This window comes from Pseudophryne corroboree, chromosome 5 (assembly GCF_028390025.1).
Source record: "Pseudophryne corroboree isolate aPseCor3 chromosome 5, aPseCor3.hap2, whole genome shotgun sequence".
Classification (NCBI taxonomy): domain Eukaryota; kingdom Metazoa; phylum Chordata; class Amphibia; order Anura; family Myobatrachidae; genus Pseudophryne; species Pseudophryne corroboree.
In genome coordinates, this window is record NC_086448.1 from 273,188,652 (window position 1) to 273,214,166 (window position 25,515).

General features: G+C 45.6%; 1 protein-coding gene across 1 annotated transcript in view; it reads right to left on the minus strand.

Annotated features, from left to right (window-relative positions):
• EAF1 (ELL associated factor 1) overlaps window positions 1-25,508 on the minus strand; it is a 67,051-nt gene extending 41,543 nt beyond the window's left edge. Inside the window, exons 1-2 of the mRNA XM_063922344.1 lie at window positions 25,302-25,508; window positions 14,859-14,953 (exon numbers count right to left, since the gene is read on the minus strand). Coding sequence (XP_063778414.1) covers window positions 14,859-14,953; window positions 25,302-25,407 — 201 coding nt within the window. The 5' untranslated portion in view covers window positions 25,408-25,508. The remainder of the gene's footprint in view (window positions 1-14,858; window positions 14,954-25,301) is intronic.
• Between the last annotated feature and the right edge of the window lie 7 nt (window positions 25,509-25,515).

Below are 25,515 nucleotides of genomic sequence, written 5' to 3' on the forward strand. Positions count from 1 at the left end.
TATATCCGTGGTATCCAGTCTTTGGGCCGACAAGACTTAGGTCGACATTGTCTAGGTCGACCAGTATTGGTCGACAGGGTATCTAGGTCGACAGGTCAAAAAGTTGACACGAGTTTTGTTTTGTTTTTTACATTTTAAACTTTTTCACACTGTACCGTTCCCAATCGTAGTCCACGTGAATCGTAACCTGTACCAAGCGCAGCGGAGCGAGGCACCTTGCTCGAAGCATGCGAGCCATGCGATGGGACGCGGTGCACAAATTGGGGTTCCCAGTCACTGTACAGCGAAAACGACACCAAAGAAGAAACTCATGTCGACCTTTTAACCCAGACCATGTCGACCAAGAGACCCTGTCGACCTAGTTACTGTCAACCGATAGTGGTCGAACTAGACACTGACGACCTTCAATACCACACCCCTAAGGTACATGCGCTGTTTGCTTAAACCTGCTTGATCCAGCCACAGTCAGTAATGCATGCGACTCGGAGTCAGTTTCTGGATCAGTAATGTATGTAATCATTTCTTTAAACAAAAAGTAGAACAAGAGAAGATCCTGTTGTAATCTCTGGGATACAAACTCCCTATAATAGCCTTTGCCTAAACACTCCCTAAGAATGCCAGGCAAGTTTATCTTGCCAGGGAAACAGATACATGGCACAGGTGTAAAGCAGAAATAGCTGGTTGCATCAGAGGACAATAGTGAGTTACAGAATGACAGATCCCAGCAGCCAGGGAATATTTACATCACATAGTTACTATGCATGAAAGAGGAAATAAAACAAACCATCTAAATGAAAATAGGATTTTAATTACCTACCGGTAAATCCTTTTCTCGTAGTCCGTAGAGGATACTGGGGTCCACATTAGTACCATGGGGTATAGACGGGTCCACTAGGAGCCTTGGAAACTTTAAGAAATCAATAGTGTGCACTGGTTGCTCCCTCTATGCCCCTCCTACAAGACTCAGTCTAGAAACTATGCTCGTGGAGACGGACATACCGTGAGAGAAGGATAGGTAAGGATAGTGGTGAGATTCCGAACCAGCACACACAACAAGAGGAAAGCCATGCTAACCAAACATGAAACAGGAACAGCAACAGCTGAACCAACAATACTTAACCAAGTAACAGTGCAGAAACAAAGCACTGGGCGGGCGCCCAGTATCCTCTACGAGAAAAGGATTTACCGGTAGTTAATTAAAATCCTATTTTATCTTACGTCCTAGGGGATACTGGGGTCCACATTAGTACCATGGGGATGTACCAAAGCTTCCAAACCGGGTCGGAGAGTGCTGAGGGTCCTGCAGAACTGATTGACCAAACTGAAGGTCCTCAGAGACCAAAGTGTCGAACTTGTAGAACTTGGCAAACGTGTTCGAACCAGACCAAGTATGTGCTCGGCAGAGCTGTAAGGCCGAGACACCCCGGGCAGCCGCCCAGGAAGAACCCACCGACCTAGTAGAGTGGGCATGTACAGATCTAGGAACCAGCAAATCTGCCGTAGAGTAAGCATGCTGGATAGTAAGCTTGATCCAACGAGCAATAGACTGCTTGGAAGCAGGACACCCAATTTTATTGGGATCATAGAGTACAAACAGCGAGTCCGATTTTCTGTGACAAGCTGTCCGTTTGACATAGATTTTCAAAGCCCGCACAACATACCGGGACTTTGAAGTGGAAGAGGTGTCAGTAAGCACCGGTAACCACAATAGGCTGGTTGATATGAAATGCAGACACCACTTTTGGAAGAAATTGCTGACGAGTTCTGAGTTCAGCTCTTTCTTCATAAAAAATCAAATAGGGGCTCTTGTGAGACAACGCCCCCAATTCCGACAGATGTCTTGCTGAAGCCAAGGCCAGCAATGTAACGGTCTTCCACGTAAGAAACTTTACATCAACCTCTTGTAAAGGCTCGAACCATTCAGATTGTAGAAACTGCAACACCACGTTGAGATCCCAAGGTACCGGGGGAAGCACAAAGGGCTCCTGGATGTGCAGAACCCCTTTCAAGAACGTCTGAACCTCAGGGAGGGATGCCAACTGTCTTTGAAAGAAAATGGACAAGGCCGAGATCTGGACCTTTAAAAGAGCCCAGGCGTAGGCCCACATCCACTCCTGCCTGCAGGAAAAGCAGAAAACGACCCAGCTGAAATTCCACCGTAGGGAATTTCCTGTTTTCTCACCAAGACACATACGTCCTTCAAATCCAGTGTTAATGTTTAGACGTTACCCCTTTCCTGACTTGGATCACGGTAGGAATTACCCTGTCCGGAATGCCTTTCCGGGCTAAAATTTTACGCTCAACCGCCATGCCGTCAAACGTAGCCGCGGTAAATCTTGATAGGTGAACGGCCCCTGTTGCAGAAGATCCTCTGGAAGAGGTAGAGGCCACGGATCCTCCAGCAGCATGTCCAGGAGAACTGAGTACCAAGCCCTTCTTGGCCAATCCGGAGCAATGAGAATTGCTTGAACCTTTTCTCTTTTTATTCATTTGAGAATTCTTGGGATCAGTAGAAGTGGTGGAAACACATACACCAACTGGTAAACCCATGGAGTCACCAGAGCGTCCACCGCCACTGCCTGTGGGTCTCTCGTCTGGAACAATACCGCCTGAGTTTCTTGTTGAGAAGAGAGGTCATCATGTCGATTTGTGGAATTCCCCACCGACGTGTCACGCACCAGAACATCTCCGGATGAAGGCCCCATTCTCCTGGGTGGAGGTCGTGTCTGCTGAGGAACTCTGCTTCCCAGTTGTCTACTCCCGGAATGAAGACCGCCGACAACGCCACAGCGTGTCTCTTTGCCCAGAGGAGAATCCGTGTTAGCTCTGACATTACTGCTCTACTCTTCGTTCCGCCCTGTTGGTTTATGTACGTTACTGCCATCACATTGTCCAACTGAATCTGGATTGCCTGATCTTGAAGAAGATGGGCTGCCTGCAGAAGGGTGTTGTATATGGCCCTTCGTTCCAGAATGTTGATTGGAAGAATGGTTTTCTGATTTTACCATTTTCCTTGGAAGTGTGCCCCCTGGGTGACTGCTCCCCAACCTCTGAGGCTTGCGCCTGTGGTTAGCAGAATCCAATTTTGAATCCCGAACCTTCGGCCCTCGGTCAGGTGAGAAGTCTGGAGCCACAACAGAAGAGAAATCCTCGCTTTTGGCGACAGTCGAATCCTCTGGTGCATGTGTATATGCGATCCGGACCATTTGTCCAACAGGTCCAGCTGGAAGGGTCTTGCATGAAACCTTCCGTACTGCAGTGCCTCGTAAGCAGCTACCATCTTTCCCAGAAGGCGAAAGCAGAGATGCACGGATATCCGGGTTTGTTTTAGAAAGAACATCCCGCACCATTAACTGGATCACCACTGCCTTTTCCAATGGAAGGAACACCTTCTGTACCTCCGTATCCAGTATCATCCCCAGGAACGGAAGCCTCCGAGTTGGTTCCAGGTGAGATTTTGGTAGGTTCAGAATCCACCACCCTTGATCCCGGAGTAGTCGAGTTGAGAGGGCAATATCGTCCAATAACCGCTCCCTGGATGGTGCCTTTATCAGCAGATCGTCCAGGTACAGAATAATGTTCACTCCCCGTTTGTGGAGGAGAAACATCATCTTCGCCATTACCTTGGTGAACAACCTTGAAGCCGTGGAGAGGCTAAAGGGCAGAGCCTGGAACTGGTAGAGACAGTCCTGTAAGGCAAACCTGAGATAAGCCTGATGAGGCAGCCAGATCGGGATATGAAGGTATGGAGCCTTGATATCCAGAGACACCAGAATTTACCTTCCTCCAGACTCGAGATCACCGCTCTCAGAAACCCCATCTCGAATTTGAACACCCGTAAGTACGGGTTCAACGACTTGAGGTTTAAAATGGGTCTCACCGAAACGTCTGTTTTCGGTACCACAAACAGGTTGGAATAATAACCCCTGGACCGTAGCTGAGGTGGAACTGGAACAATGATCTGAGTCTGTACCAGTTTGTGAATTGCATCCTGCAAATTTATACTTGCCTCCTGAGAAGCTGGTAAGCCTGACTTGAAGAATCTGTGAGGTGGGAGTTCCTGAAACTCCAGTATGTACCCCTGGCCGATGACCTCTTTAACCCAGGGATCCTGGCATCACGTCGCCCATATGTGACCGAAATCTCTTAATCGGGCTCCCACCTGCCTGTCTCCCAGGCGGAGAGGTCCACCGTCATGCTGAAGGCTTTGAGGAAGCAGAACCGGAGTTTTGCTCCTGTGAACTTGCAGTTGCTTGTTTTCTGGGTTTACCTCTATTGCCTTTGAAGGCTGTAGAAGAACCCTTGGCTTTATGTTTGAATTTTGCTATCCGAAAGGACTGCAGAGTCGGAGCAGAGTAGGTCTTCCTAGCTGGTGGGGCTGCAGAAGGTAGATATGTAGACTTACCCGCCGTAGCCTTGGATATCCACGTATCCAGTTTGTCACCAAACAGGGCCTTGCCTGTGAAAAGTAGGCTTTCCACACCCTTTCTGGAATCCGCATCCGCCGTCCACTGACGTAGCCATATGCCCCTGCGTGCTGACACTGCCATGGCCGTGGAGCGTGCATTGAGCAATCCAATTTCTTTTATGGCTTCCACCATAAAATTTGCAGAGTCCTGAATATATCTCAGGAGTAAAATCATCTCACCTCTTGGTAAGGAATCTAACCCCTCAATTAGGTTACCTGACCATTTTGCAATGGCCCTAGTGATCCAAGCACAAGCAATAGTGGGTCTCTGGGCCACCCCCGCAGCTGTGTACAGATATTTGAGAGTGGTCTCAATCTTGCGGTCTGCTGCATCTTTTAAGGAGGCTGCCCCCGGGACCGGTAAAACTATTTTACGTGATAATTTAGATACCGATGCGTCAACAATCGGTGGGTTTTCCCACTTTTTTTCTATCGTCCTGAGGAAAAGGGAAATATGTGAATAACCTTTTAGGGATCTGAAACTTCTTGTCAGGATTAGACCAAGTTTCTACAAATAAGGAATTTAATTCCTTAGAGGCAGGGAAAGTAACAGAGGATTTCTTTTTTACATTAAAATAAGATTCCTCATCGTCCTCTGTCGCTTTGTCAGGAATGTGCAGGACATCTCTAATAGCCTCAATCAGGGCCTGTATTCCCTGTTACAAAGCTCTATCCACCCCTCCCGAGTCCACCTCACCCTCCTCAACGTCTGATGCATCATCATCAGTATAACTAAGCCCTCTTAATAAAGGCTCAGTATTATAATACTGCTCCCCCCCTTTGCTTTGACCCCCTGGTACAGCTGAGGCAAGCTGGAGTCCTTGTGGAGGGGCTGCGCTTCCCTGCCAGTCTATCTGTGTAGTGTTGCAGAGGGAAAATGGCGCGCGGTCTTCCTGTTTTTTTATATACTGGCTGAGGTATGCATGGTGCTTAACAGTGGGTTAGAACCCCTGTAAGCTAGTTTGCCAGTGTGGGTAATGTAAGTAGTGGCTCAGCGCGCCCCTCACAGCGGAACACACGCACACAGCATGTCATCCCGAGCCCTGGAGAGCAGCCTGCCTGTCAGCGCTGCGCTCCACACCCTTATGCCGCCATTTCAGCCGGTGACCCGCTAACCGGGACACCGGCCACCTACTCACAACTCTTCTTACTTCTGGCTCTGTTAGGGGTGGCGGCATGCTGCGGGACCGTACGCTCGCCCTCAGGAGCTCAGTGTCCTGTCAGCGGGGAACGGGAAAATTAACCCTGGAGGAGGTTGGGCTGTCTCCCCCCCCCCCCCCCCCCCCCCCTAAGTCCCACGAAACAGACAGGCTGTTGCCAAACAGCTCTGTCTGAAAATAACAAACAGAAAAAATAAATGTAAAAAAAAAAAACCTTCAGGAGCTTCCCTAAACGTGCTCCTCCGGGCACATTTTCTAAACTGAGACTGGTAAGAGGGGCATAGAGGGAGGAGCCAGTGCACACTATTGATTTCTTAAAGTGGCCAAGGCTCCTAGTGGACCAGTCTATACCTCATGGTACTAATGGGTACCCCAGTATCCTCTAGGACATTTTTTTTTCTCATTAAAATCGATCAGTCATCCCCACAGTTGTTTTTTTTCAAGTGGAACTAAATCTGTATACCATCTATTGCCCAATGATGTTAAGGACAGGTCACTAAAATATTTCCTTGACAGGCTATTCCCTGGCTCCAAGTTATATACTGTTAGCAGTAAATGTCACAGCATGCCTTCATTTAACCCCCCACTCTGAGGGTTCTATCACCCCTGTTATCGGCAGTTTTTTGCGCTGGTCACATTCCAACATCAATATTAGTACTCACAAAAATTATACACTTTATTTCAAAAGACTTCACCTATTCAGAAAATACAATTAAGGTGCATAAACTCGGTGAGATTCGGGCTCAGCCCGATTCTCACCATGCGACAGGGGCTAGGTCGGCATCGCAAGCACATAATGACTGTGCTTGCGATACTGACTATGTGCGATTTTAGCTAAGTGTCAATTTTAACTATCTCTTCTATTGCCTGCACAGTCTATCTAGGCTTGCGATGCCGACCGTGCGGGACCGCGCATCGACGTTGAATCGGTATTGCAAGGTGACTTTCACCTTGCGATCTGCACTAACTTTTCTTACAATTTTGACTATATAGTCAAAATCGTAAGAAAATATCTCACCGTGTGTACACACCATAAGTCTTTCAGTTTAGTTATTTCTAACGTGCAACATAAAATCTAAAAACAATTGGCAAATAAGTGATTTTTTTATTTAATGTAAATTGCAAGAAAGTGACCAAAAGCTTATGTGCATTTTTTCTTTAAAAAGAAAAGAAAAAAACCCCCACCACAAATAAATACTGTTTGATTCTTGTAAATATGTCTTCATATAAAATCTGCTGTTGAAACTAATGCTACAGTTTTAGTTAACTTATTTTTAAGGTAAAAATGTCAGGAACTATTATTTAGGCACGTAAAAGTTTTTAATTAGCTTTATTTGGTCAATAATGACATGTCATTTTTGGGGAGACATTCTGCAAAATGCAGAATGGATTAAATGATGTGGTACAGGTATATGGGGTGTTGTATTGATGGGACAGGTGTGTTTAGATTTGCAGATGGGAACTGCAGGTGTTTAACACATATTTAAAAGTGGCTAAAATTACACAAAACAAATCTACTTACAGGCATTTTATGCAACCCAAATTTATCTAGAGCATTAATTTGCTGAAAAGCACTTGCTTTCTATTATTTTTTTTAATGTTATAAAAACAAATGCAAAAAATTAGCCATTCACATCTTTTCAGAATCACAAATACTTCTTTTTGGTCACTTCTATACCGTATTCCAATAAACATTTCCACTTTTTGGGGTACAGATGAATTTCCCCACTTTTCCCCACACTTAATGCTGCTAATATCATAGAAAATTATGCAAGACTGCCCTTTCCAATTGAATCGTACTTCAAGCCAAAGTGCATGTAGGCCGGTATCCAATTAGCACGATTTATGACCGATGGTCATTATTGGGCTATCAAATGATAGTCCTTTTTTTCGGGAGAAAAATGTCCCGTTATTGTGCTATGAACACATGGGATCCCATGTGTTATCGCGGCTCCGAGGGTTGTTTATCGCGGAAATATGCTTCAAGTGCGACAGCATAATCCCCGATTAGTGGCGTGTATCGGGGCTAACTGGATAAACCCGGCTGAACCCATTAGCTGCAGTAAATGACGACAGCTAAATGGAAACCATAGTTGTAATAAAGGAGATTACCATTGAAAGCACATTAATTGAATCTACTCTATACAAAGATTTTATTGCAGCTAATTGAATCTGCCCCATACAGTTTGTAGGAATAGATGACCAACCACATCAATTAACTGACCCGGTGTTTCCTTTACCAAGATAGAGAAACTGTGGACATTAGATTTGTCCCCATCTCTGGAAAATAAGAATTTACTCACCGGTAATTCTATTTCTCGTAGTCCGTAGTGGATGCTGGGTACTCCGTAAGGACCATGGGGAATAGACGGGCTCCACAGGAGACTGGGCACTCTAAAAGAAAGATTAGGTACTATCTGGTGTGCACTGGCTCCTCCCTCTATGCCCCTCCTCCAGACCTCAGTTAGGGAAACTGTGCCCGGAAGAGCTGACACTACAAGGAAAGGATTTGGAATCCAGGGTAAGACTCATACCAGCCACACCAATCACACCGTATAACTTGTGATAACCATACCCAGTTAACAGTATGAACAACAACTGAGCCTCAATCAACAGATGGCTCATAACAATAACCCTTTAGTAAGCAATAACTATATACACGTATTGCAGAAGAAGTCCGCACTTGGGACGGGCGCCCAGCATCCACTACGGACTACGAAAAATAGAATTACCGGTGAGTAAATTCTTATTTTCTCTGACGTCCTAGTGGATGCTGGGGACTCCGTAAGGACCATGGGGATTATACCAAAGCTCCCAAACGGGCGGGAGAGTGCGGACGACTCTGCAGCACCGAATGAGCAAACTCAAGGTCCTCCTCAGCCAGGGTATCAAACTTGTAGAACTTAGCAAATGCGTTTGAACCCGACCAAGTAGCAGCTCGGCAAAGCTGTAAAGCCGAGACCCCTCGGGCAGCCGCCCAAGAAGAGCCCACCTTCCTTGTGGAATGGGCTTTTACTGATTTTGGATGCGGCAATCCAGCCGCAGAGTGAGCCAGCTGAATCGTGCTACAGATCCAGCGAGCAATAGTCTGCTTCGAAGCAGGAGCGCCAACCTTGTTGGCTGCATACAGAATAAACAGCGAGTCAGCCTTTCTGACTCCCGCCGTTCTGGAAACATAAATTTTCAAAGCCCGGACTACGTCCAGCAACTTGGAATCCTCCAAGTCCCTAGTAGCCGCAGGCACCACAATAGGTTGGTTCAAATTAAACAATGATACCACCTTAGGGAGAAATTGGGGACGAGTCCTCAATTCTGCCCTGTCCATATGGAAGATCAGATATGGGCTTTTACATGACAAAGCCGCCAATTCTGACACACGCCTAGCCGAAGCGAAGGCCAATAGCATGACCACTTTCCACGTGAGATATTTTAGCTCCACGGTCTTAAGTGGCTCAAACCAGTGGGATTTTAGGAAATCCAACACAACGGTAAGATCCCAAGGTGCCACTGGTGGCACAAAAGGAGGCTGCATATGCAGCACTCCCTTTACAACGTCTGAACCTCAGGCAGTGAAGCCAGTTCTTTTTGAAAGAAAATGGATAGGGCCGAGATCTGAACCTTTATGGACCCTAATTTGAGGCCCATAGTCACACCTGACTGTAGGAAATGCAGAAAACGACCCAACTGGAAGTCCTCTGTAGGGGCCTTCCTGGCCGCACACCAAGCAACATATTTCCGCCATATGCGGTGATAATGCTTTGCTGTCACATCCTTCCTAGCTCTTATCAGCGTAGGAATTACTTCATCCGGTATACCCTTTTCCGCTAGGATCCGGCGTTCAACCGCCATGCTGTCAAACGCAGCCGCGGTAAGTCTTGGAACAGACAGGGCCCCTGCTGCAACAGGTCCTGTCTGAGAGGCAGAGGCCATGGGTCCTCTGTGACCATCTCTTGAAGTTCTGGGTACCAAGTCCTTCTTGGCCAATGCGGAACAATGAGTATTGTTCTCACTCCTCTTTTTCTTACTATTCTCAGTACCTTGTGTATGAGAGGAAGAGGAGGAAACACATATACCGACTGGAACACCCACGGAGTTACCAGTGCGTCCACAGCTATCGCCTGAGGGTCCCTTGACCTGGCGCAATATTTTTTTAGCTTTTTGTTTAGGCGGGACGCCATCATGTCCACCTGTGGCCGTTCCCACCGATTTGCAATCTGCTCGAAGACTTCTTGATGAAGTCCCCACTCTCCCGGGTGGAGGTCGTGCCTGCTGAGGAAGTCTGCTTCCCAGTTGTCCACTCCCGGAATGAACACTGCTGACAGTGCTTGTACGTGATTCTCCGCCCAACGAAGAATCCTTGTGGCTTCCGCCATCGCCACCCTGCTTCTTGTGCCGCCTTGTCGGTTTACATGGGCGACTGCCGTGATGTTGTCTGACTGAATCAGCACTGGTTGGTCTCGAAGCAGGGGCTCCGCTTGACTCAGGGCGTTGTATATGGCCCTTAATTCCAGTATGTTTATGTGCAGACGAGTCTCCTGACTTGACCACAGCCCCTGGAAGTTTCTTCCCTGAGTGACTGCCCCCCATCCGCGGAGGCTTGCTTCCGTGGTCACCAGGACCCAGTCCTGTATGCCGAACCTGCGGCCCTCGAGAAGATGAGCACTCTGCAGTCACCACAGAAGAGACACCCTGGCCCTCGGGGACAGGGCGATCAGCCGATGCATCTGAAGATGCGATCCGGACCACTTGTCCAACAGATCCCACTGAAAGATCCTGGCATGGAACCTGCCGAAAGGAATGGCTTCGTATGACGCTACCATCTTTCCCAGGACTCGCGTGCAGTGATGCACCGACACCTGCTTTGGTTTCAGGAGATCCCTGACCATGGTCACTAACTCCTGAGCCTTCTCCTCCGGGAGAAATACCTTCTTCTGTTCTGTGTCCAGAATCATGCCCAGGAAGGGCAGACGCGTCGTAAAAATCAGCTGCGACTTTGGAATATTCAGAATCCAGCCGTGCCGTAGCAACACTTCCTGAGAGTGCGCTACGCTGACCAACAACTGCTCTCTGGACCTCGCCTTTATGAGGAGATCGTCCAAGTACGGGATAACTGTAACTCCTTGCTTCCGGAGAAGTACCATCATCTCCGCCATTACCTTGGTAAAGACTCTCGGTGCAGTGGATAGACCAAACGGCAACGTCTGGAATTGGTAATGACAGTCCTGTACCACAAACCTGAGGTACTCCTGGTGAGGTGGATAAATGGGGACATGCAAGTACGCATCCTTGATGTCCAGAGATACCATAAAATCCCCCTCTTCCAGGCTGGCAATGACCGCTCTGAGCGATTCCATTTTGAACCTGAACTTTTTCATGTAAATGTTCAAGGATTTTAAATTTAGAATGGGTCTTACCGAACCTTCCGGTTTCGGTACCACAAACAGTGTGGAATAGTAACCCCTTCCCTGCTGAAGGGGGGGTACCATTATTATCACTTGCTGGAGGTACAGCTTCTGAATAGCCGTCAGGACTATCTCCCTCCCCGCGGGAGAAGCTGGCAAGGCGGATTTTAGGTAATGGTGAGGGGGCGTCACTTCGAATTCCAGCTTGTATCCCTGAGATACAATTTGTATAGCCCAAGGATCCACTTGTGAGCGAACCCACTGGTTGCAGAAATTTCGGAGACGCGCCCCCACCGCTCCTGGCTCCGCCTGTGGAGCCCCAGCGTCATGCGGTGGACTTAGTGGAAACAGGGGAGGACTTTTGTTCCTGAGAACTGGCTGCATGGTGCAGCTTCTTTCCTCTACCCCTGCCTCTGGCAAGAAAGGATGCACCTCTGACTCTCTTGCTTTTTTGAGAACGAAAGGACTGCATTTGGTAATACGGTGCTTTCTTAGGCTGTGAGGAAACCTGTGGCAAGAAAGTCGACTTTCCAGCTGTCGCTGTGGATACGAGGTCCGAGAGACCGTCCCCAAACAATTCCTCACCCTTATGAGGCAAAACCTCCATGTGTTTTTTAGAGTCGGCATCCCCTGTCCATTGCCGAGTCCATAAGACCCTTGGACATTGCACTTATTCGAGAGCCCAGCAGGCAAATGTCCCTCTGGGCATCCCGCATATATAAGACGACGTCTTTAATATGGCTAAGTGTTAGCAATACGGTATCCCTGTCCAGGGTATCCAACCCCTCTGACAGAGTATCTATCCATGCTGCAACAGCACTGCACATCCAAGCTGAAGCAATAGCCGGTCTCAGTAGAGTACCAGAGTGTGTATACACAGACTTCAAGATACCTTCCTGCTTCCTATCCGCAGGTTCCTTTAGGGCGGCCGTATCCTGAGATGGCAGGGCCACCCTTTTAGATAAGCGCGTCAGGGCCTTGTCAACCCTAGGGGAGGATTCCCAGCGTAACCTATCCGTTGGTGGGAAAGGGTACGCCATTAGTATTCTCTTGGGAATCACCACTTTCTTATCAGGGGAAGACCACGCTTCTTCACATAACTCATTTAATTCATGTGACGGGGGAAAAGTCACTGGCTGCTTTTTCTCCCCAAACATATTTACCCTCTTGTCAGGGACAGGGTCAGCCTCTGAAATGTGTAATACATTTTTCATTGCAATAATCATGTATCGGATGGCCTTAGTCATTTTGGGCTGTAATAGTGCCTCATCCTCGTCGACGCTGGAGTCGGACTCCGTGTCGACATCTGTGTCAACCAACTGAGATAGTGGGCGTTTTTGAGACGCTGACGGCCTCTGAGGCGCCTGGGCAGGCCCGGGTTGAGAGCCCGGCTGTCCCCCGGCAGCAACATAATCAAATCTCTTATGTAATGAGTTTACATTGTCATTTAAGACCTTCCACATATCCATCCAATCAGGTGTCGGCACCGACGGGGGCGACACCACATTTATCTGCACTTGCTCCGCCTCCACGTAACCCTCCTCATCAAACATGTCGACACAGCCGTACCGACACACAGCACACACACAGGGAATGCTCTGACTGAGGACAGGACCCCACAAGGTCTATGGGGAGACAGAGAAAGAGTATGCCAGCACACACCACAGCGCTATATACACAGGGATACACACTACCAGAAGTGAATTTTTCCCAATAGCTGCTGTATCAATACACCTTTTGACTAAATTTATGTGCCCCCCCTCTCTTTTTACCCTCTTAGTGCCAGGAGACTGCAGGGGAGAGCCTGGGGAGCGTCCTTCCAGCGGAGCTGTGAAGAGAAATGGCGCTGGCGTGCTGAGGAAGAAGACCCCGCCCCCTCAGCGGCGGGCTTCTGTCCCGCTGTTTCTGACTAAAAAATGGCGGGGGTTTTACACATATACAGTCACAGACTGTATTATGTGTCTTTTTTATGCCAAAGGTATTCTTATTGCTGCCCAGGGCGCCCCCCCCCCGAGCGCCCTGCACCCTACAGTGACCGGAGTGTGTGGTGTGCAGTGGGAGCAATGGCGCACAGCTGCGGTGCTGTGCGCTACCTTAATGAAGACAGGAGTCTTCAGCCGCCGATTTCATCACCAACTTCTGATCTTCTAGCTCTGCGAGGGGTACGGCGGCGCGGCTCCGGGAACGGACGACCGAGGACCTTTGCCTGTGTTCGAACCCTCTGGAGCTAATGGTGTCCAGTAGCCTAAGAAGCGCAACCTAGCTGTGAACAGGTACGTTTGCTTCTCTCCCCTCGGTCCCACGTAGCAGTGAGTCTGTTGCCAGCAGATCTCACTGAAAATAAAAAACCTAACATTACTTTCTTTACTAGCAGGCTCAGGAGAGCCTACTAGGTGCATCCAGCTCTGGCCGGGCACAGATTCTAACTGAGGTCTGGAGGAGGGGCATAGAGGGAGGAGCCAGTGCACACCAGATAGTACCTAATCTTTCTTTTAGAGTGCCCAGTCTCCTGCGGAGCCCGTCTATTCCCCATGGTCCTTACGGAGTCCCCAGCATCCACTAGGACATCAGAGAAAATGTATTGTTGGATGTAATCATCATACACTAACTATAAAAAGGAGCATATTGTTTAAAAGAAGGCATTCCTGGCTTGTTTGGGCCATCTATGGAAACGATTTGTTTTCGTAGTGTAGATTTGTAAACGCTGACCAAGCAACCATGTACGGCTGTAGATGCTAACCAAGCAACCCTGTACGGCTGTAAATGCTGACCAAGCAACCCTATACGGCTGTAAATGCTGACCAAGCAACCCTGTACGGCTGTAAATGCTGACCAAGCAACCCCGTATGGCGGTAAACGCTGACCAAGCAACCCTGTACGGCTGTAAACGCTGATCATGCACTCTTTACGGCTGTAAACGCTGATCAAGCAACCCTGTATGGCTGTAGATGCTAACCAAGCAACCCTGTACAGCTGTAAATGCTGACCAAGCTATCCTGTATGGCTGTAAATGCTCACCAAGCTATCCTGTATGGCTGTAAATGCTGACCAAGCTATCCTGTATGGCTGTAAATGCTGACCAAGCTATCCTATATGGCTGTAAATGCTGACCATTGAACCACCCCTAACCATCCCACATAACATAATTAGCAAGCTAGAAACATAGGAGAAGCTGATGGCAGGGGTTTAATAGTAGACGGAGAGAGAGAAGTACATTTTAATCGAGTAACAGTATTAATGATGCAATATCAAGTGTAAAGCCAGATGATTAGACATATATGTCAAGTACAGATCACAAAAGAGAGATCTACCTTAATTTACCCACAAAAACAGCTGACTCTTTGGTTAACTTTAGAAGAACAAAAAAACGGTTTTATGAAGCTTATACAGTATAGAGCTGTACAAAATAAATTAATGAAAGCAGTTGTATCGTTGTTTTAATAAATACACATGGGTTTTCCCACTGGTTAAAATCATTAGTGATGCATTACTGAAAAGATATAAACACATTTTGTAAATTGATTGATTGATTTTAAAGCCTAGAGATGTCAATTACACATCTTCCAATTCTCCTTCAGCCAGCTATTTCTATCAGATAGCAATTGCAACAGTGGCAACAGAAAGTGCTTCCATTGCAAAACAATGCAATAGTATGTACAAACTATTTTCTAATGAAATAACCTGCAAAGGGTTCATGTTGTGTTTTAAATATGATATTTTCAAATTATATTTTGCCTATACCAGCTTATTGTCTCCTCAGGAACACTACCTGTTTTCTGAGGTGACCCTTCACAACTGTACCGCAACTAAGAAGACCGTTGTACTTACTGGGATATGTGGCAATGTTATTGTAACTTCATCTCCTTTCCCAACTTGAAGATCTCCCTCACAAGATGTGTCGATAGATGCTGGCTTAAAATCATCTAAAGAAAAAGAGGCATGTGCCCATTAGTCTCTTCCACATGATTACATAATTTACTGAATATCTGGGAAAGGGAAGCATGCACGTTTGTGCACAGAAATCTACAACATCATTTAGGAGGGGTGGTCTTCAGTTTGCCGGCGGCAGGGCTCCCGACGACCAGCATATCGGTGCCGGAATCCCGACAGCCGGCATACCGACAGCTTTTCTCCCTCTTAGGGGTCCACGACCCCCCTGGAGGGAGAATAGATAGCGTGGCGCATGTAGCGCACCACCGTGCCCGCAGTGTGGCGAGTGCAGCGAGCCCGCAAGGGGCTCATTTGCGCTCGCCCAGCTGTCGGTATGCCGGCGGTCGGGATTCTGGCGCCAGTATGCTGGCTGCCGGGAGCCCGACCACCGGCATAACATACTACACCCATTTAGGAGAACTTGTACCAAAAAAAAATGTGCTTGTAGCCCTTACCAGTTATACCAGTGTAGCAGCTAGAGGCCACTCACATACAAGGATTTCAGTAATACGTTACTATTTTACACCATTAGTACACTACTCCTAACTAACACCGTGGTCCCATAGAATACTGGATTGATGTGTCTCTCCTCTTCCCTCGCCCCTGCACTCATTACAGCCACTACATATTTCAGCCGCCTCGCACCTTAAATCTGTCCTCCACACTAACCAACCCCCCCCCCCCCCCCCTGTGGTGCCTAACCCTAGCCATCCCCCCTTAGTGCCTAAACCTAACCTTCCCCAGGTGGTGCCTAACTTGAAAATATAAAAAATGCAGTAGATAAGATGCTTCTAAGCGACCAATGGTGTCATGAAATTTTAAAAGGAGGTTCAATTAAAAAGTTTTAATCAAATAAAAGTTGCACCAGTAAAAAGTATAACACAAAACCACATATAAAAAGAAAACCAATAAAAATATTTTAAATGTCTCTGGAGATGTAAATAAAGTGACCAAAATTCATATACAATGGTACTAAAAAATTCTAAAACATAGGAGGACCCAAATAATAAACATTAAATACAAGATCAACGTAAAATAAAAAGATTAATATCTTAACTTGGAGAAGGTAGGTATCCCCAACGCGTTTCGTCCTATCTGGACTTCATCAAGGGGTCCCCCTTGATGAACAGAAAATTCAGCACTGACCATAGCAAGCTCACTTATCCTCACAACATCAATAAATAAATGATGGGGGTTTAGTTAGAGAATTGGCCAATGCACGGAAGCCTGCAAACCGATCGCCTGTTTATATATATTTAATTAGGTGGCCATGGGATACATGCACCCCACCCTATGAGTGGTGAGTGCAGACATTGCACCCCGCTTCTGGGGTGGCGAGTGCTGTGGTTTTTAGATTTGTTTGTATATTGTAGGGTTAATCTTTGGTTAACCCTTATTAACTGTGGCCACAAGCTTTTTCATGCACCCCTATGTAAACTCAATTGTCTTAAACCTGTGTCAGCTGTTCCTTAGTAATTTATCAGCCTTTTAAGGTATGTGGCAGTTGCACATTAAACCAAGTAGGCATATTTGCAGTTATATTATGTGTGATACAGTTGCCAGGTTTTAATTTTTAAGTGTAGGACCTGCATGAAGGTGGGGTACCTCGGCGATCGGTTTGCAGGCTTCCGTGCATTGGCCAATTCACTAACTAAACCCCCATCATTTATTTATTGATGTTGTGAGGATAAGTGAGCTTGCTATGGAGAGTGCTGTATTTTCTGTTATATATATATATATATATATATATATATATATATATATATATATACATACATACCTTTTACTCGCGCTTCAAAACAGCACCTCACGGTAGAACCCCTGATAAAGGGAACAAAGAACTGTGGAACTATATGAACCAGAGTGCACTAGGACTTCAAATACAATTGTCCACTATGAAGTCCAATTAAAGTTTTGAGGACAAGTGTCTAAGTGTTCAAATGTACTCTTATAGAACTTGATTGGAACCCCAGCCTGGGACCGTTGTTGGATGAGGCTTTTAACCAACACTTGATTTATACTCCGCCGAGTGATGATCCACCAGAATGGACACCCAAAAGATGGCACCAAACTTCCTTTGATTAATAGAACATCTGATATTTAGTCATGACATTCAATAAAATACAATACACCTTATTCTTATGATGCAAGATCAAAAAAAATTCATAGTATTTTATTGACTATCATGAATAAATTTGATGTATTTTACTTTTTTTTAAATGAAACCAATTTTTTACAGCTTGTTATTCCTACAGCTGAATATATGTAGATAGGCTAAATATATTAATACATACAAAGTACACTGAAATGAAAAGAAGAAAAACAAGTTAATGTTAAGCATTAGTCCTACTTATTACAATTAAATAAATTTGAATAGTAATACAAAATGGAAAAGCCCTTTTCAGAGAAACACGCACAAAAAAGGAGGACTTAAGCATTAGCGCTGACCATGACACTGGCATTAAACCTTTTGAATAAAAACACTATTTTTTATATTATAATAGGCTTTTTTTAACAAGTCACGGCACCGTGACTGTAGTCACAGCATAATAAAAAAAACTAGAGTGTTTGGTTTTTTTTGTGGTTTTTTACAAAAAACAATTTGGTTTAAACCATGGATCACGACAGTCAGTAACATGATTACATTCCTGTTGGTGGGCTGTATGTTCCAGTTACACAGCAATGTTGGCCTAGGGACAGCAGGATGTGTGAGTGTAGAAAGAGTAAATATGTAAAGTTATGTGTGGACTGTACAAAATGTAAATGAGTAGATTAGCTTGGGATACAGTCATTAGGTCGACACCACTTAGGTCGACAGTCATTAGGTCGACTACTGTAGGTCGACAAGCATTATGTCGACAGGGTCACTAGGTCGACAGGCCAAAAAGTCATGAGTTTGTTTTTTTAAAAATTCTATTTTTGGACTTTTTCATACTTTACGATCCACGTGGACTACAATTGGGAACGGTAACTTGTGCCGAGTGCAACGGTAGCGGAGTGAGGCACCTAGCCCGAAGCATGGCGAGCGAAGCGAGCCATGAGAGGGGACATGATGCACTAATTGGGGTTCCCCGTCACTTTATGAAGAAAACGACACCAGAAAAAGTAAAAAAACGCATATCAACCTTTTCACCTGTCAACCTAGTACATGTCGACCTAAGTTGTGTCGACCCAACGACCCATACCCAATTAGCTTATGGAGGTAATGTGGGTGGTTCTGGAATATGGTAAACTGCATGAAGAGGTAAATTCTCAAGGAACACTTAAAGTTTTTGAGACTAGAGGAGAGTCTTGTGCATGGGAGGGTATTCCATACAGTGGGTTTCGCCAGGATTTGAACTCGGAATGCACGCATTGCAGGCGGACACTGTAACCGTTATGCCACTGCTGACCACGGGTATTCCATACAGTGGGTGCTGCAAGTAAAAAGTTCTGAAACCGTGACTGGGGGCAAGTAATGCGTGTGTATGAGAGACGCAGATCTTGTGCAGAACAGAATATATTGGGGGGAATGTAATAGGGTGTAAGAATCAAGAAGTGGGAGATTTTATGAGAGTTCTCCTGTATTTTTTTAAGCTGCAATCATTTACATGGCAAAATCAGTCCCCACATTGTGAGATAAACAGCAAGTGATGAGGCTCTTCAAGTGGTCAGAGTATACTTTTTGTTACTGAAAAATGTACATTGATCTGTGGTAGTTAGACAGCAAAGCAGATTTCAGACTGACATTTTGTGAGTCTCCGCACAATGTGACACATTACAGCACCAAAATGCCGGCTCCTCCTCAGTGACCAGGAGCTGCACTGTGACATTATCGTGCAGCACCCAGCTCGTGTCACTAAGAATGAGTCGGCACTGCATCAGCATAACCCTGTGAAATATCCCTGATGAAATGGACATAAAATAGCGCCCGTGGAGTATAATGTCATCTGCTTACTTACTGCCAAGTGTAGTAGAACAAAAATTCATGATAATTCATGATGTTAAGTACAACTAATGCTATATATACACATTTAGAAGAGGTCTGTAGTGTTACCTAATCACAGCACAGACCGATTCCTTTTAATAACATTGACAAACACCACTTTCATATAACTAGGATACTGAACACGATCCAAAAAATCCTTATCTATACACCATATACATGTCATATTCAGAAATACATCCAGGTAAACACAACATACATTGCAGAGCCAAACGAAGAAGTCCCTATATGGATAAGTACAGCAGTGTTCACCCCATGCAATATTTCCCTGCCACTCTGCAGTGATGATGTAGCCAAAAATCGCGCAGTGCGGGCGGCTTTCTAACTGGGTCACAGTGCAGCTCACTGTTCGGATCAGCCCCTGCTGGAAGGAGGATGCTGTCTGGCCCCCCTCCACCCTGGCCCACCCTATCAGAGCCGTTCCCATCGCAAGGACACTGGCCGCCTCCTCCACCTCAACCCTGGACCAGCCTTCCACTGGAGGCAAGCCTGGCAACCTCACAGCCTTCTCTTTTTCCTAACAGTAAGTTAGATGCTGAAGGTCATTCCCCCTTCCCTCCTGGTTGCAGCCATACATCCCGCTCCCCAGGCTGCCGCAGAATGCCGCCCGCCAAGAAAAAATTTCTGGGGAGAACACTGTACAGTAATTTATCATATATCAACACACGTACAAAGACCAAGATGATAGAGTAAATTGATAAAATGGGATGAAATCCATTTGCCGTCTGTCAGGATCCTGGCAGTCACGATACTGACGCCGGAATCCTGACAGCCGGAATCCCGGCGTACAGGGGCTATTCACACTTGTCGGTGTCCATGACACCCATGAGTGAGAAAGAACCTGAGGCAGGCGCAGCAAGCCACCGAGCCCGCAAGGGGACTCTTTGCGCTGTCGGTATCTTGACAGCCGGCATCCCGCCTGCTGGTAAATAGTATGTAGTCCGATGCAATAATATGACAAATACAAATTAATGGTTACACGACTTAAGCTACAGACAATAAGGGGGCTATTCAAATGTTTTGTGGGTGCTCAAATGCAATGAGCGCCCATCAGAGCAATTCAATGTGTGTGTGTGTGTGTGTGTCCCCTTCCCATCGGGCACAAGTGACATTAAGGAGAGGAGGTAGCCACACAGGTTCAGAACTCTGCATTTTGGATATTCCCTATCCCTCTGGACTTTTCTGTTTGGTGTATTTGACTTGGTTCTAAAAATACTTCCATTATACCTAATTTAGAAAGACTATCTGATTTTCAACGAGAGAAGTCTTCTAAATCTAATAATTTTCTACCACACAATATCCTAACCTACAGTGAGAATACTATATGGTTGTAGGGGATCACCTTAAACCATATCCATACTACGACCCATTCCCCTGATGAAGTCCATAACTGACGAAACGCGTTGGGTTTTATGAAAATATTTATGAAGTACTATGTTTCTATACAAACGAACAATGTACTTATGAAATACTGTACATTTGTATGATTTTATTTTAATGTTTTATTAAAAACATTGTTTTTTGGATCACGCTGGTTTTTAATATTTTGAATTAATACTATTGTGCGCCCTCTGAATACTGTACATACATACATATAAACTTTCTACAACAGCCTGTACCCCCCACCCCCCCCTATATATATATATATATATATATATATATATATATATATATACATACTGTCCCAGAGATCCGGCTCTCCTATATAATCACTCCTGCACCGGGTGCCTCCGCAATGGAGAAAGATATGCAAGCAGTAGGCATGGCACTCCTGGCGACTTGTGTCAAAAAGACTCTTGAATAGGCAGAATGTCAGGTACAACGTTTCAATGCCGGTTTATTAAGGCATTTTCCTCAGATACCTGAGGAAAATGCCTTAATAGACCGGCATTCAAACGTTGTACCTGACATTCTGCCTATTCAAGAGTCTTTTTGACACAAGTCGCCAGGAGTGCCATGCCTACTGCTTGTATATATATATATATATATATATATATATATATATATATATATATATATAACACACTATTGGGTCTGGCACTCCTCGTTGCCACAGGATATCCGCTCCGGTGCCCTCCTTGAGCAAAGTGGCTCTATGTAGGATGTGTAGAAGGCGGCACTCAGGAGACTTTCACAAACGTAGAAAACGTGCTTTAATGTGCATCAACGTTTCGGGAGACGCACTCCCTTCCTCAGGACACAGCAAAACAAGTGACAAATAGTGCAAAAACGTTACTTAAATACCCTACCATCCCCTGGCTCGGCCACCTCCGTCACGGCCAGCGGCGTCCCGGACCACGGAGCCCGTACTTCCGGATCCGGCTATGCCCGCCCCTTCCGAGTGACGTCATTACGCTGCCGGGCGACGCGGCCGCGGGGAGGGCCCACACGAGCAGGAAACAAGCGTTGTCATGGGGATGTATCACTATAGAAACAAAATAAACATACACGACAGTGCCAATACGGCCACGAACGTGGATGTGCATATACTAAATCATCAAATACTTAAAACCCATGGTGCCTGAAGACACACACTGCTTTCGCAATGTGTGAAATGGAAAACACTACACATCATTAATAAATATGCAGATAGTGAACAATAAAATGTTAAAAACATCGGGACACATGCTGCTGATATTAATGTAAACAACTCACTATTAAGTAAACATATTGAAAAGCAACCCTCAGGCCACCGATCCTATGCCCTAAAAGTACGACCTAAAAGGGGGGAGAATCTCTCACAAATACACAGGTCACTGTAAATGGACCCCAAAGGGTGCTGTCTAGCAAAGAAATATACTATAACTTCTCATACCAGAGAAGTTTTAATGCATTGTTGTGATGTGCTGCAAATAACTCATTGCATATGGAAACTCAGGGAGTGTAAATACTCTCCTTCATGCAGTTTAACACAAAAATGCATCCTTTCTCAAAGAAAGCAGCTCAAGCTTAAATATTCATTCTAACTTGTGGATCCATCTCGCCTCCAATTGCAGCAATTTTTTAGCTCGATTTCCACCTCGTAATGAATCAGGGACCTGGTCCACTATTTTATAGCGGACCGAGGCAAGGCTGTGGCGCATCTGTGCAAAATGGCGTGCCACAGGTTGTTCACTGCTCCCCGATGCCAATGCTGCCCTGATCGCCGACCTGTGTTGGGCCATCCGTTCTTTAAATAGACACTGGGTCTTACCCACGTAATACAAGCTGCAGGGGCAGATCAATACATAAATTACAAACATGGAGCTACATGTTAATGGTTTTAGGATTTTCATCTTTTTCCCAGTATGTGGGTGTGAGATGGAATCCCCTGTCAACATGTAGCTGCACGTGGTGCAGCCCAGGCACTTAAAGCAGCCTGCCTTGCGCGTCAAGAAATGTGTCAAGGGCCGTGTCTTTGTGAATCCCGTGACATCATTCTTAACCACAAGGTCTTTAATGTTTGAACTGCGAGTGTAACAGGGCATTATTCTACTGTTCTTTAAACTTTGTAAATTGGGATCTGAAGTGATCATGGGCCACAGTTGCTTAACTTTTTTGTTGGTCCTTCTGCTAGTAGTATTAAATTGGTTTACCCAGGCGATTTTGGGGGCAGAGGGCACAGGTTCTTTAACCTGTAGTAGTTCCTGTCTACTCTGGGATTGTGCCGTGCCGCGTGCTTTATTCAAAAGGCCTGGCGGATAGCCCCTTTGTAGGAATCTGTTGGTCATGGTTTCTAGCTGGGCCTCAAATTCCTCAGGGGCGCTGGTGATTCTGCACACCCTGAGGAACTGGGAATATGGTAGGCCCTGTATTAAAGCTGGAGGGTGAAAGCTGTCGTATCTGAGGAGTGTATTACGATCCGTGGGCTTGGAGTACAATGTAGTCTGTAACTCACCTCCTCGCACCAGGATCTTGGTGTCCAAAAAACATATTTCAGACCTATGGGTGGACAAGTTGAATTTAATCGGGCTGGATGAGTTGTTATGATCCTCTACTAATTTGACCAAGGATCCCTCGTCCCCAGTCCAAAACAGTAGGAGATCGTCTATATACCGCGTATAGAGGGAAATGGAATTAGCAATCTCACCATTCTCAAAGAACACTTGTCTCTCCACCTCCCACATGTATGCATTGGCTAGCGATGGGGCAACCGCTGACCCCATCGCACAGCCGGTCTTCTGTAGGAAGAACCTGCCATTAAACAAAAAATAGTTGTGGCTAAGGGTGTAATCCAATAGATTAATGAAGAGGTCCACATCAGGGCCCGTGTAACTGGAATTATTGGTGATGAGATGTCTCACGGCTGCTAGCCCAGCCCGGTGTGGAATGCATGTATAGAGGCTAGCCACATCGAGCGTGGCAAGCACCGTGCCTGGAGGAATGGGCCCTAACTGTGCAAACTGTCTCAGCAACGCACTTGTGTCTTTCAAGTGTGTGGGAGTGGCCTGGATGCATGGTTGCAGGAAAAAGTCTAAATATCTAGCAATGGGCTCACATAGTGAGCCTCTGGCTGAGATAATGGGGCGCCCGGGAGGATGCTGCGTATCCTTGTGGATCTTAGGAACTTAAAACTTCCCTGGTATGAGAAGTTATAGTATATTTCTTTGCTAGACAGCACTCTTTGGGGTCCATTTACAGTGACCTGTGTAGAGATTTTCCCCCCTTTTAGGTCGTACTTTTAGGGCATAGGATCGGTGGCCTGAGGGTTGCTTTTCCATGTTTACTTAATAGTGAGTTGTTTACATTAATATCAGCAGCATGTGTCCCGATGTTTTTAACATTTTATTGTTCACTATCTGCATATTTATTAATGATGTGTAGTGTTTTCCATTTCACACATTGCGAAAGCAGTGTGTGTCTTCAGGCACCATGCGTTTTAAGTATTTGATGATTTAGTATATGCACATCCACGTTCGTGGCTGTATTGGCACTGTCGTGTATGTTTATTTTGTTTCTATAGTGATACATCCCCATGAAAACGCTTGTTTCCTGCTCGTGTGGGCCCTCCCCGCGGCCGCGGCGCCCGGCAGCGGAATGACGTCACTCGGAAGGGGCGGGCATAGCCGGATCCGGAAGTGCGGGCTCCGTGGTCCGGGACGCCGCTGGCCGTGACGGAGGTGGCTGAGCCAGGGGATGGCAAGGTATTTAAGTAACGTTTTTGCACTATTTGTCACTTGTTTTGCTGTGTCCTGAGGAAGGGAGTGCGTCTCCCGAAACGTTGATGCACATTAAAGCACGTTTTCTACGTTTGTGAAAGTCTCCTGAGTGCCGCCTTATATATGTATATATATATATATGGAAGGAAGACGGGCACTCCACTTTCCCAAACTTAACTGCCGCAGGTGCTCAGCTCCAGAGAAAGACGTAGCAACACAGGATGAGAGGCACTCCGCGGTCTTGTATAAATAACATATGTTTTGTTGCTTGAAAAAGGAGTAAAATCCGAAACGTCGCTTTGCCACTTGTGGTATCTGCTTGTTTATTTATACAAGACCGCGGAGTGCCTCTCATCCTGTGTTGCTATATATATATATATATATATATATATATATATATATTATATATATATATATATATATATATATATATATACATACATACAAAAAAAAAATATTGGTTATCAGTAATGCATTTCATCACTGTCCCAAATAAATATATTTTGATATTTAAAACTCCTGCAAATAGCTGATTTCAGCATTTAAAATGAAAACAAATAAAAAAACATTTTTTTAGCTAAACTAATTTAAACTAACTAAAGCTAAACTTTTAATTAAATAAATACAAATTAACAAAAAATAAAAATGTTTAAAAAAAAAAAGTTAAAAAAGGTGATGATTTGGGGGAAATGTAAGGCATTTTTGAATTAAAAAAAAAACTTAAACAATCATTTTTCCATTTTAATTAATACTTTGATCAAATGTTGGTGCAATTAGAGGCCTTTATTTATTTATTTATTTTTACACCCAATAATGAAATGTAATTATTGGACTAATTAAGTTAATTGTAGAACTTCCAATTGCCTAATTAGTCATTTGGGGGTTTATAAGAAACAGTGGGATTTTCCTTGATTTTGTACCTGATGGAGTCTCCTCATTGAATATGCCCCTTGCAGACTATACACATACTGTAAACATAATGCAGTGGAAAGCAATAATTATAGTTGCAACTAACACAAGTAACAATGTAGCGCCTCAATTCATCTTATTTGTGTATATGAACAAAGTACAAATAACACAACACAATAGCTTGCTAGCACTTATGTGATGATATCACTAACATGACATCAGTGGACAAGAATAAGGACGGATGACGTCACCAGGAAAGATCCGCATATTACTGGTGGAAGCCGTGTGACGTCACTAGCCGGTACTCACAGCGCACGGTGTGGAAGGAGGAGCGCGGCCTCTTCTCGAAACTCTCCCCCAGTCTCAGGGCGTGCTCCTCCCGGTCCAGCGGCGGCGGGGGCGGTGTCCCGTTCATTGCTGGAGCGCTATGCCGGTGATTACATAGGCAATAAGGTGGGCGCGTCCTCCGCGCTCTCTACTCCGATCACCCTGCAGTGCGCAGGCGCAGCACTGGTGTTGTTAG